Below are 13,028 nucleotides of genomic sequence, written 5' to 3'. Positions count from 1 at the left end.
GTGTTTAAAGCACTGTGAGGATTCTACTATAATCCATTCAAAGATAACATAACAGTGTCTGCATTCAAGTGTTGACAGATAACAGGTTGGATTAACCCTTCGGGATCATGTGAGAAGGGATAAAAGAAAGCTATGGGAACAGAGAATATGGGATACATAATTTTGATTTGGGAAATTATCTCAGGTTAAGTGGCATTTGAGATGGACTATACAGAATTGGTAAAGATTTTTGCAGATATTGACTGAACTTATACCACGTGCTTGTCACTGTTTGAGGGACTGGTGCTGTTGCGTCCTGACATGGTGAAGGATTTATGAAGGTTTCTCCATCGGCAGAGTGTAGAATAGAATAGAAGAGATTGTGTAAATAGAGTCTGGTAGACGTCCCAAGGAGGCCATGAGGGATAATTCAGATAAATAGAAAGAAAGACTGAAAGAAGGGAATGGAGTGGATCAAAGAAAAGAAATCCATGGGTTAAGAAGAAGGAAGAATTGAAGATGACAGTAAATATCCTAGACCATGGTAACGCCATTAACTATAATGCAGAAGATGAAGAAAGAACATATGGGGGAAATAAACTCATGAGTTTCAGTTTGATTATTTGATAGGAATATGTCCCTGACAATTATAACCATCCAGCAGCAGAAAATGCAAATCTGGAGCTTAAGAATGATGCATGTTTTCTAATCAACTGCGTATAGAAGGAGCTTAAACTGTGGCTGACAGCGAGTTAGTGAAGGCAGAGAAAATACAGAATAAAAGTTGATATCTCAGTGAATGTTCACATTTTGGGAGCAAGAGGAAAGGAGTCGTCAACAGAGACATGGTCAGAGTTGGGAAAAGAACCTAAAAAGAGCAGCATCCAAAGTCAAGAGGAGAGAGAATTCTGGAAGGAGATTGTTACAGTCACTGGTGTCATAGGCTGTAGGAAAAGCAAGAGAAATGTGAACTATCAGGAACCTTGGGGATCATGAAGACCGTCTGGGCAGGGCTTTGATCAGCATGGTTGGAACAGAAGCTGAAAGGTGAATGATTGAACAGTTGCTGGACAAGATGGAAAGGGATATTTTAAATGTGTCTTTTCTTGTTCTTTGCCAGAATGTTCCTGCTACTCTGTTTCCATTAAAAAATATGTTTACTTTTGTTTCCATGTGAAAACCTTTCTTTTCTGAAGGAAAAAGAATATTTTAGTGTTCTTCTGGGAAAAATGTCTATTTCTTAATCCCTTAATTTATTTTGCCAGAACCCTCTGACACTTTATCTGCCAAGCGGGAAATGAAGTCACTTACATAACAAAAGTATGGACAAGTCATTTTTGCTTGTCACTTGACTTATTATAAAATACAGAATTTCCAGGTGGGTTCAGATCAGGAAGAATGGACTTAAATTTGTTTTTATTGGAATACAAGGAAAAGCCCAGCAGTTACAGATCCAATATCCCTCTTGCCTCCTTTGTTTTCAGTAGATGAATAAGTTTTTTTTCCCCTAAATTTTTCCTGGGATTAAACATCTGGATAGAACTCACAGGTATTAAGTCATAGAAATAAACCATGAGAAAGCCAATCCTCTTGAATGGTCAACAGGTTTGATGTCAGACAGGAGTAAAAGTTGACTTGTCTATGGTTCTCCTTGCTCTGTTACAGTTTGGAGAATACATATTACTCCAGTGAATTCTGATGAATCTGTGGGAAATATAACTCTTAGGTCTAAATGTTGTTCATATGAATTAATTGTCAGGGACAGAAGAAGCCAGTGATCATTTAAAAACTTCAGAAAAGGGCACCAAAAATTAGAAGTATTATTCAGCCTTTTTGAAGCACTGAATCATGAAAACATATTTTCTTTCCTTAAAACTCAGTCACAGAAATTAAAAAGATACTTGTAAAGATATATCTATTTGTTTAAAAAGCTCAAGAATGATAATTTCCTGTCTTTTAAGTATTTTTTTTTCAATTAGGTGTATCACTAGAATTGGCATATTTCATCAAGAATATAGATGCTACTCCTTTGGTTTTGGTGCCTGTGACAGAGTCCGAGAACTGTTCTGAGAGAGGGTTTTAGCTCCTGATTCTCCCAGGAGTGGCTGCATCTCCATGGCAAAATCTTCAAGCAGTGTCATGGGTGGCTTTGGAGTTACTTCTGGGTGTATCTGGGTTATGAGCTGATGGTCTGGGCTCTCTAAGCATGCTTCTTAGACGTTTCTTTAAGATTACCTTTTTAAACTAACAACTTTTTGCATTTTCACCCTTTGTGAATTAAGTACAAGTTCAGCCTGTCTTTAGAGAAACTCCTTTTGCAGATCCATTCCCAGGACTAATAACGTCCTATTTCCTTTACCTGTCATAAATTGACCTCTACACCACAAGCTTAGAAGTGCCCATCTCCCATTAAGCAAGTAATTAGTGGTGCATTAAGTTTTTTTTTTTTCCTCCTGAATTCAAAGTAAAATGTATAGGCTGTTTGCTGCTGGGTTGAAAACACACATTGTTTGGTATGCAAGTACATAAGTCCTTTCATTGTGAATAGGACCCAGAGTGATTAAACAAGCACTCTTAATATGTTAATTTATAATTTTAATGACAACAATCTTGTATTTATAGTCATTAGTGAATACTAATATAAATATTTTTCTATCTTTTTATTCATAATGCATAAACCAATCATCCAGTTACTTCTCTGAGGTTGCCTGTTTTTGTTTCATAATACAATCTTTGTTCTTAGTTATGAATGCATTTTGTTCGTTCCTGTCTTGAATAATCCCTCATTAAGCTAGTCACTTTCTGCTCCATGCTAAAAAGGAAAAATTATCATGCAAATGTGGCATGCCATATTAAAAAGCACATTACCAAACACTTTTGTTGCTGTCCTTCAATTAGTTTCCCTTCTTTGAATTTAATTCCATTTGTTGTTAAACTACTGACTTGATGTATGGACTCATGAATCTCAGGCTGCTGCCAAGAAAAGTGGGGGGAAAAAAAATCAAAGCCTTTTTGAAGAGCTGCAGAGGCAAGCTGAAATGAATCTGCTTCACCTTTGACAAGAACACTTGAACAGCAGTGAAATCCTCTGATGATTCAACTTGGCTAATTATCCAATTATTTATTTCAAGAAGAAAGGCACTGTTTTACAGTTAGAGAAGTGTAAGGCAATCTGAGAAATTTGGTAATGACAGATGACTTAAGTCACTTCTAAGATAAACAGTATCTGTGCAAACTTGTCTCGCCAAGTGTTCTGAGGCAGCAGCTCCTTGGTGTCAGCGTCAGTGAAATCCCGGGGACCCGGAGGGGTTGGTTTTGTTTGTTTGTTTTGCTCTTTCAACAACAGAAGTGATTTTACACTTCTAGCCAACACGTCAAATTTCCATGGCTCTTCAGCAATGTTTAAGTTGTCTTCCTCTTGATTAAAAGCTTTGGGTTCAAAGCAATACTTTTTAATTGCCTAATGATATAAGTCAGTTCTTAGGAAAGAACCGCACATTTAGGAGTTCATTTGCAATATAACTGAAAAATTCATTGCATGGCAGTAAAACAATTTACTGTTAATTACAAGGAGAAGAATTTGCTGTAGCATGCTCACAGATTGCCATGAATCATGCAGCACTCCTAGAGATTTATAACAGATGTGTAAGTGGGATGAATTAGCAGGGTTTAATAACAGAGACACAAATCATGCAGACTTCAAGGAGCTTTAATTGATATACTAGAATGTGACGGGCATGAATCACTCAGCCATTCAACAGCACTGTAACATATGGTCAGCTCAATATGCTGCATCTTAAATCGGTTGGTGAGTCGTTGGTTGTCCCATATGGTGGAAGCAATATATTTTTCATGATTAAAAAAAAATACAACCATTTTTTTAAAGAAATATGATTGCAAAGCATGTTTGTTATTGAACCGTCACTTGAATGCCAAACTGGGTTGTTTTTTTTAATGATTTTTTTTTTTTTGATGACATGGGAGCTTCCTAAAATAAATAGCCTCTACTCCTTATAATACCAGATCGTTGGGGGCATTATGAGAACCAAATTGGTGCTGGTTGGCACCCTTGATCCCCAGCAAAGCCTGTAGAAGAGCAACTGATGAGAGCTGTGATTCTCCGGGAAATCCTTCAGACTCGGGCAAGGCAAACAAAATGAAAGGAACGGTGTCACTTTCAGAGACGTTTAGGGATACCCAGATTTGCAAAGAGACTCGGGTTAAATGGGAGCCCCTTACTCAGCAGAGTAGGAAAGTGGCTGTGGTAACACTGTGACCTCACATGTAACATAGGACGTAGCATTTTATATCGACCTCTTAATTAAAGGCTCAGTCCTTCAGCAGCATTCTGGAAATGCTAGAAGAAATCCTGGCAGAGTGGCACGTAGATGGTAGCGCCAGCCCCATGTTATTCCTGAAGGATTATTTTAGTTCATGAAAACAGGTATCCTGGTGCAGACCAGTAACTGGTAGCATGCAGCATCTTTTTATTGAAACTGGGATTCGACAGTTTTCGACAAAGCTTTTGTAGCATTAGTAAATCTGACAGACTTGAAAAAGGAATATTGCAGCCTTAGAACCGTGGCTGCCAGAATTTAATGTCAACAATTAAAATTTATTTTGATCCTTACCTACTGTTTATTACTGTTTGTATACACAACAGACCTTACTAATACAGAGATGCACTATTAGATGGAATTACCATCTGTTCAGAGTGAAATGCTGGCATCTGTCTTAGATGCTAAAACTAAAATGATATTATTTCTAGCAAAACAAAATTAACTGCTTTTTACTCACCAAGTTTAATTTTGAATGTGTCGTTGTGCCCAAGGAATAGTCTTGTTGATAAAATATGTAATGACCTCTGTTACCATGTTTGCACTGAAATACGTGACTTTCACGGGGCCTCTGTTGGCCTTTCTGGCATAGCAGAAATTAGACTTTTTAAAACACTTTTAATTTTCTGATGTATTAACCACAGTAAGGCATTAAACAACAATTTTAAATGTGTAAGAATTAGACTGTTGTATGCAAAATATTTTGATAGCTGTGCCTGAAGTAAGTGCAAGAGAAAAGATTAAATAGACAGGAATTCGTCTCAGCAAAGTTGCCATACGCCCACAGTGACACCTTTAGGAAAATATAAACTGTTATCTTCTCTGTTGGACTATTTTTAATTTTCTCCTCCTCTGACATCCAGGAAAGATTTATATTCCTCATTCCTTCCTTTTTTTTTTTTTAAAGCCTAAGTATCCTATTAAAAAAGATCTCTAGCTTGTTGAAGTTAGAGAATTTGGAGTATCAAGGACAATGGTAGTTTCCATGTTGATGTTGGATCCGTGATGCTACGTTCTGAGGAGCCCAACTTCAATTCTATAGATCACAAAATAATAAATTTTGTCACACCAACATTTAATGCATGTACACAGTGCATTAACTGTAACTGTAGTACATTTATTTGTGCTGGAGGAGACTTGAAATTGATTTAAAAATCAATACTTTGCTGTCAGAGAAGCAAGTGTTACAATGCATTTAAGTAGTTAATTGCATAAGCCCCATAAAAGCTTCAGGTTTGGGTACCAGGGATACCATAATTACAGCCCAAGCAACTCCCTTGTATTAATGGTAGGCTTTAGGGAACAGTGCTTGTTGTCATCATTGCTGCTGGGTGTGTGGTTCAGAAACCGTGGATCCTAGCCTGCCTCACGTGTAGAATGCGAGTTCCTTGCAAGTCATTGATGATCCCCAGTGTGACAGCTGTTGGCTAAGGTAATGTTACTTACCAAGGAGGTTGTTCTCCTTAAGTTCCCTAAAAGCAGTGCTTCCTGGACCTCCCCTGGTATCACAGAACACATAGAAAAATCATAATATTTATATGGCGTGCTGGGGCCAAGAACAAAGTGGCTCAGAGCTGAAGCAGATAAGCTGGCTGATGTCCTGGAGGGCTGAGGGGATCCATATTACCAGCGCCCCTGCGTGGTTGAGTACTGAGAAGCACGGCTTGAAAATGTTCAATCAGAATTTTGAAACTGGATGAGATCCTAGCATAATTGGGTCTGTCATGCTCTTCAATAAATGAGGTACTACCCAGCAATTCCACTCCTGGGTGTATTTCCGAAAACAAGCAAGCAAACAAACAAAAGACACTAATCTGAAAAGGTGCCTGCACTGCAATGTCCAGAGCAACGTTATGTACTGTTGCCAAGATATCGAAGCAACCTAAGTGCCCATCAGCAGATAAATGGATAAAGAAGATGTGAGATACACACACACACACACACACACACACACACACAGAGGAATACTATTCAGCCATTAAAAAGAATGAAAATTTGCCATTTGCAACAACATGAATTGACTTGGAGGGTGTTATGCTAAGTGAAATAAGACAGAAAGAAAAATACTGTATGATATCACTTATATGTGGAATCTAAATATGACTAGTGAATGTTGGACAAAAAAGAAGCAGACTCGCAGGTACAGAGAACAAACTAGTATTACCAGTGGGAAGAGGGGAGGGGCAGTATAGGGGGAGGGGCTTAAGGGACACAAACCATTATGTATAAAGTAAGCTACAGGATATATATTTATAAATAAATCACTAGGCTGTACATAGAAATTAATGTTGTAAATTGACTATGCCTCAATGAAAATCTACAAGGATATATTGTACAACACAGGAAGTATAGTCAATATCTTACACTAACCATAAATGGTGTATAAGCTCTAAAAATTTTGAATCACTCTATTATTGTACACCTGTAACTTCTATAATATTGTACATCAACTATACTTCAAATTTTTTTCCAAAAAAAAAAAAAATGAATGAGTGAGGTACTGAAGAACATAGAGACCAAATAATGGATTAGCCAGTGTTCCATAATTAGGGTCCTAAACAGTGAGTCTAGAACCTAAGTTTTCTGCTTTTCAGTTTACATCTTCTCTCTTGAAGGAGACTAGAAAACTGAGAAGGAAATGGCAAAATAGATTTTGTTCTTCTTTCCTTAGTCAGAGAATGGATAGTCAACAAGGCAGCACTGAGAAACTTCTGAGAGTCTAGGGGAGAATCCTTTAGTCTCCTGGACACTGATTGGAGACACGTTGCCAACTGGGAAATCAGGGCTTCACGACCAGTCCTGGATTTCATGCTTAAGTCCTGGTCCCAGTGCCCTTTCACAGGTGTTTGGGCACAACATTGTGTGACAGACCACGTTTCCTGGGACAGTTTGCATCTCTGAGAAACAGTAGAATCATTTTCCACTGACGAGACGCCTGAGGATGTCTTCTGTTAGTCTGCTCGCCTCTCACCCCCGAGATGCGAGAAGGCTGTTCATTCTTAGTTTGCTGTCTTCCCGATAGAAAGTTGATGTTTTAAGATGTTGACACAGCCATGCAGTCTTCACAGACAACAGTCTTCCTTGAAAACACAGATTCGATTTTAAAGACCTGTCATCAGCCAGAGCTTCTGCTCATTTCTTCTATGGTTCTTATCCTAGGATGCTCAAACTCCACACTGCATAAATTTTGCAAGTGTAAATTTATGCATTATGATATGCTATTAATCAGATTATAAAGTAATAAATGCTGCATAAAGAAGAATGTATACTGCAGAGTGTTTTATAAAAGAATGCTTATAAATAGAAGAGCTAGACCAGAAATTGGATTACAGAGCTACTGCAAAAAATACAAGAACGTTGTAATTTTATTCCAAGTGGAAAAAGACTTTGCATGTTGTTATTCTTTGAAATGATGGATATTGAAGATCCATGTGATACTTTACATTTATAAGAGGATTTTCTTAGTAAATACAGATAGATTTTGAATGTGGGTGAATTGAGTCATTACATAGTATGTATTTTGAAAGATGTTTTATTGGCTAGTAATAATAGTGCCTTGTATTTGTACAGAAATTTGTTTTGTAAAACCTAAGGCAATTATGTGTATTGTTTTTAAAAGCAGTTATTGTCAAAGTATTCCACTGAACATTTATCCTTGTGGTGTTGGTGGGAAAACTGAGGCACATAGGTTTGAAGTGATTTATCTAAAAATCATGCAGAAATAGATAAAAAGTGAAAATTACAGTCTCTAAAAGTCTGCAGAGACTTTTCCATTGTTTTATGTTGTCTCTTAATTTACTGTTTTCTGATAACAAATTCATACCTGTATTCCCTGTGCTTTTATGTCTGAGCTATGGTCTTCTACCCACCCTGTCTCTTAGTGAGTCTGTGTTTGTGTGCATGTGTTTAACAGTTCAGGAGTACGTATTTTTCGTATCATTTTTGCTTGTGTATGTGTGTGTGAGATCAGTCTAGTTTAATTGATTGAAAATTCCCTTTCTGGTCTTAGGGGAACTCTGAAGATAATGACTAGGTAGGTGCTCACCCTTTGAAGCAGGCTGGGTTGACTCCCCGCAAGTGAAACTATAACCTACCAGCTGCAAAGGTGTTTATTTTTAAGCAAGTGAATAAAAATGTGTATATACATATTTATACAAATACGTGTGTGTGTGTGTGTGTGTGTGTGTGTACACTCTAGTTCCACTCATTCTTTGTACTCGACTTCCTAAGAGCAGTTTAAATGCTTGGTGGAGTAATTCTCCTGTGAACCTAGAAGCTCCACCACTTGTTAAATAGTCAGCATGAATTTTAGTGGATTCTCAATGCACACGTGTCCTCATTGATAATAATCATTTTGCCATATTTAAAAAATTGTGTCCTCTCACTTTTAGTAGATATTAAAACAAACAGAAAAGCAACCTGTCGAGTTGCTGGAATTCCTTTTATTTTGTTTGACTTTGAAATTATATTCCTGCTTAAGATGTGATTTTGGATTATGTATCAGTGGGGAAAGAACTCTGAATACAGTGGTGGTACAGAGCTTCGTTATCCTCATCCACCTGGGTGACTGGAGTAAAGCAAAAGACTATCAAATGTCAGACAAATGGGACCTTGAGAAAGAAGCAGCTTTTAAGTAAAAATAAAATTCTTCAGTTATTAAGAAGTATAGGAAGCTTATTCATAATTTCACTAAATATTTAGTTAAAATGGAAATTCTGTTCTTAATACATCAAATATGTTTAATTTGTGATTCTCTAAGTCTTTGCTGTACAACATAGTAGCCATGGTAGGTATATATGTGGCTATTTAAATTTAAAATAAAATTAGTAAAATGAAAAATTCCAGTCCTCAGTCTTACTAGCCACATATTAAGTGCTCAGTAGTCATTTGTGGCTAGTACCCACCACATTAGACGGTACAAATCTAGAACATTTCCACTAGAGAAAGTTCTATCGGTTATCACTGGAATAGAGGGTATTTTTCAAACTTAAACGTTCAGGTCCTTGTATCCAGAACACTAGGGAATCTTAAAGGGAATACAGAAAATGTAACAGAAGAAATCAAAATTCCTCTTTTGTGCTTCTGAGTAGCAAATTTTAGACAATTAAAAAAGATGTAATCGGTCCTCCATTGCTTCCCTGAGCCCAATACTCAAAAATTTTGACTGTCCTCCTTCCGCAGTTAAGCTAATAGCCAATAATGGCTTGCTGAACTTTTAATACAAAGACAGAACTCCAAACTCTGAAGATGAGATTAGTGGGAGAAGAAGTTTCTGCATCGCTTAGCTTTTCATTTTGTTTTGGATTATTTTGAAGAGGGATCATAGCTTATAGAAAGAAATCTTTGAGAACCCACCATGTAGCTAATTTTTGGCAAAGAATACTAAAGGAAATCATGCATAAAATTTACAGATCCATATGTGTAAGAGCAAAAATACCACAGGGTTCGCAGCAGCAGCAGAAGAACAAAATTGTTAATTATCTTTCTGAGTTGATGAACTTTTTGCTCAGTGCCCTCTCTCCTTTACTAAACGTGAAAATAGAATCACAGTTAATTGTTTCTCTACGCAAAGCTGGCCAAGCTTTCTAGAGAGTAACACGTGGTCACTGTTCTAAGCTGTTTTAAGGTGAATTTCCTTTCTTGGTTTAAAGATACTAGTTTTTGTATTCACATCATTTTAAATTACATTTATTGAAACAGGCAAAGACTGTGCCTGCATAAGGCTGTGTTAACATATGTGTAAATGAAAAGTCCACAGCCTTCGTTTAGGTCCTTAATAAATAGGCCTGGTGATTACGACGTTTTTTTTCCTTTCTTCACTTTCACCCCTCAAGTCCAGCTGACACACTTAGAGTAGGTATTTATCTCATCCTACAAACTCAGCTGTTTTAAGAAAATAAAAATCAAAACAAGCCTTCATTTTCAACAACTTTGTTATTAATCTGATTCCTTTCCAGTAGGTATTTTTATTTTTATTTTTATTGACGTATAGTCAGTTTACAATGTTGTGTCAGTGGTGTATAGCATGTTTCAGAAATACATATACATACATGTATTTGTTTTCATATTCTTTTTCATTATAGATCATTACAAGGTATTGAATATAGTTCCCTGTGCTATACAGAAAAAAATTTGTTTATCTATTATATATATAGTAGTTAGTATCTGCAGATCTCAAACTCCTCATTTATCCCTTCTTACCCGCTTCCCGCCCTGGTAACCATAAGTTTGTTTTCTATGTCTGTGAGTCTGTTTCTGATTTGTAAATGAGTTCATTTGTGTCTTTTTTTAAGATTCTACATATGAGTGATGTCATACAGTATTTTTTCTTTCTCTTTCTGGCTTTTCACTTAGACTGACCATCTCCAGGTCCATCCATGTTGCTGCAAATGACATTGTTTTATTCTTTTCTATGGCGGAGTGGTATTCCATTGTATAAGTGTACCACAGCTTCTTTGTCCAGTCCTTTGTTGATAGACATTTAGGTTGTTTCCATGTCTTGGCTGTTGTATATAGTGCTGTTGTTAACATTGGGATGCATGTATCTTTTTGAATCCAGTAGGTTTTAAGGAAAGTTTCAAACCTATTACTCCTGGAGCTTCTCTGGAGGCTCCAAAGGATTGCCTGTGTCCCAGGACCACAAAGCATGTCCCCAGCGTGTGTGTAGGCGCTGGGCACTCACTGCCCAAGGCCCAGGCCACTGCTGCTGGTGGTGTGGTCACTCCAAGGCCCATGAAGCTGCCCACAGTCTTTTATGCTGGACAAGACACAGGCTCGTTCTTCCATGTGGATGCTTTGTTTGGTTTTTGCTTTCAGAGTGGTTTTTGCTTGCTTATTTTAATTTAGACCAGATGCTAAATTTTAAAAATCAGAAAATTATGTGTAAAATGACTTTTTTTTTTTTAAACAAAATATTGGCAGCATTGGGTCATCATTCCTAAATCAAGCGCTGGCTGCCACAACTTAGTTTACCTCCACCCTGTTCTTCTCTGATCCCACAGTTTCTTTGTCTCCCCAAGGAGCCCATTTCAACCATTTCCTTTACCTGCTTGGCTTCTGTGAATTACAGCCCTGACTTGACGCCTCGTTAAGACAAGGGCCTCTGTGCTTTGTGATCATTAACCATTGGCTGGTAGTCACTGGTTTCACAAGGTGTAACTCCTGGGTAGGGTAGCTCCCACTCAAGGGATTTCTCTAGAAAACGGAGCAGCCATGAGCCATGAGAGACCAGCGGGCACAGGAGCTGTAGCCCTGAAGCACCTGCTTAGTAAAGGGAATCTGGGTGGGGCACCAACAGAATGTAATGTATAGTATCTGTTAATGGAATAAGAGAAAATAGAGAAATTATTTGTAAGAAAAAAATTTGTTTAATGATAAATGCGTGTTTATTAGTCATTTAAATGTTCTTTAGTCACATTTAAGATGAACTCTATCTCATGTTTTCAGTTCCTAGAACCATATGAATATTCGAGACCATGCTGATTTGATTTTGAGTGTGATGTATGCAGGGACACGTGGACATATGTGTGCATATATGTGTCTGGAGACAGAAATCACATCCTTGAAAGTAACAAGGTTTTTCTAATACTTAGCGCCAGCCCAGCTGCAGCCACCTCTGGTTGAAGGAATCAACAGCACAGCCGTCCACCTTCGGTGGCTCCCACCTGAAGAACAGAATGGACCCTCCCCTATCTATCAGCTGGAAAGGAGGGAGGCATCTCTGCCAGCTTCGGGGGCCACGATGATGAAAGGAACTCGTTTCATAGGAAATGGATATTACAAATTTCCTAGCTCCACTCACCCAGTCAATACAGACTTCACTGGTAAGTGCTTGACATTGTTTTAAGAGGCACTGAGCCCTGAGGTGTTTCCAGTTATTTTGATGTCCCTTTACAGTGAATGTTTGCTATGCTTGTTTATAGAGACACTAATGTAGGCCTTTTATAACTTTGGTTCTGTCAACATATGTATCTTTTTAGTATTCTGGGAAAGAATTCAGGTAAGTGGAGGAAAGAAAGGGGGAAAAAAAAGTAGATGTGGAAAGGCAGGCCTATTGGTTCAAAGTATGTGCTGGAAATGACTCTTGGACATTATTTACCAGACTGTGTTTCTCGGAATATTTTTCAGTTGCTCTATGAAGAGAGTTCTGTGGGCAAATGAGTTTGAGAAATGCCTATCTTATCAGAGAGTCCCAGTACACATCAGGTTATTAAAATCTCTAAAGAGAATTTTAAGAAAGCTATTTAACTTTGTTTAACTAAGTATTCCTAGAGCTTATTTGATGTAACTTTTTTTTTTTTTTTTTAAGTATAACAACTGTTAATACCCCGCGTTCTGTGGAGAGCATTACAGGAAACAGTAATTTCAGGGATAACATACCTTTTCTGGGTCAGGCCTAGTCAAGTGAGGCACAAAATTTCAAGGCACCAAAAATCCAGTAATCAACGTAAATAGTGTTTTAGTACAATAGTTTTAAAATAAAAATCAGTGCAAATAAAGTCCCCAGTAAAATATAAAAATTTTAAATGAACGCAAGATCCACCCCTCACTGTGTGGCCTCATGTGTCTCATTTAATTCCTGGTCTTACTGGTATTACAGTATTTTGGAAGTCCTGTTACCTCTATGAGTTACAGTTTTTAAGTGTTATTTTATTACAGATACAGAAAACTATAATTATGATATATACTTTATTTTCCCATTTAAAGAAATTA

General features: G+C 37.4%; 1 protein-coding gene across 1 annotated transcript in view; it reads left to right on the top strand.

Moving 5' to 3' along the window:
* USH2A (usherin) overlaps positions 1–13,028 on the top strand; it is a 642,834-nt gene that overhangs the window by 172,315 nt on the left and 457,491 nt on the right. Inside the window, exon 20 of the mRNA XM_074351610.1 lies at positions 11,909–12,139. Within this exon, the coding sequence (XP_074207711.1) occupies positions 11,909–12,139 (231 nt within the window). The remainder of the gene's footprint in view (positions 1–11,908; positions 12,140–13,028) is intronic.

Source organism: Camelus bactrianus, chromosome 23, assembly GCF_048773025.1.
Source record: "Camelus bactrianus isolate YW-2024 breed Bactrian camel chromosome 23, ASM4877302v1, whole genome shotgun sequence".
NCBI lineage: Eukaryota > Metazoa > Chordata > Mammalia > Artiodactyla > Camelidae > Camelus > Camelus bactrianus.
Note: the sequence above shows the minus strand (reverse complement) of the source record. Positions and strands in the feature narration are given on the sequence as shown.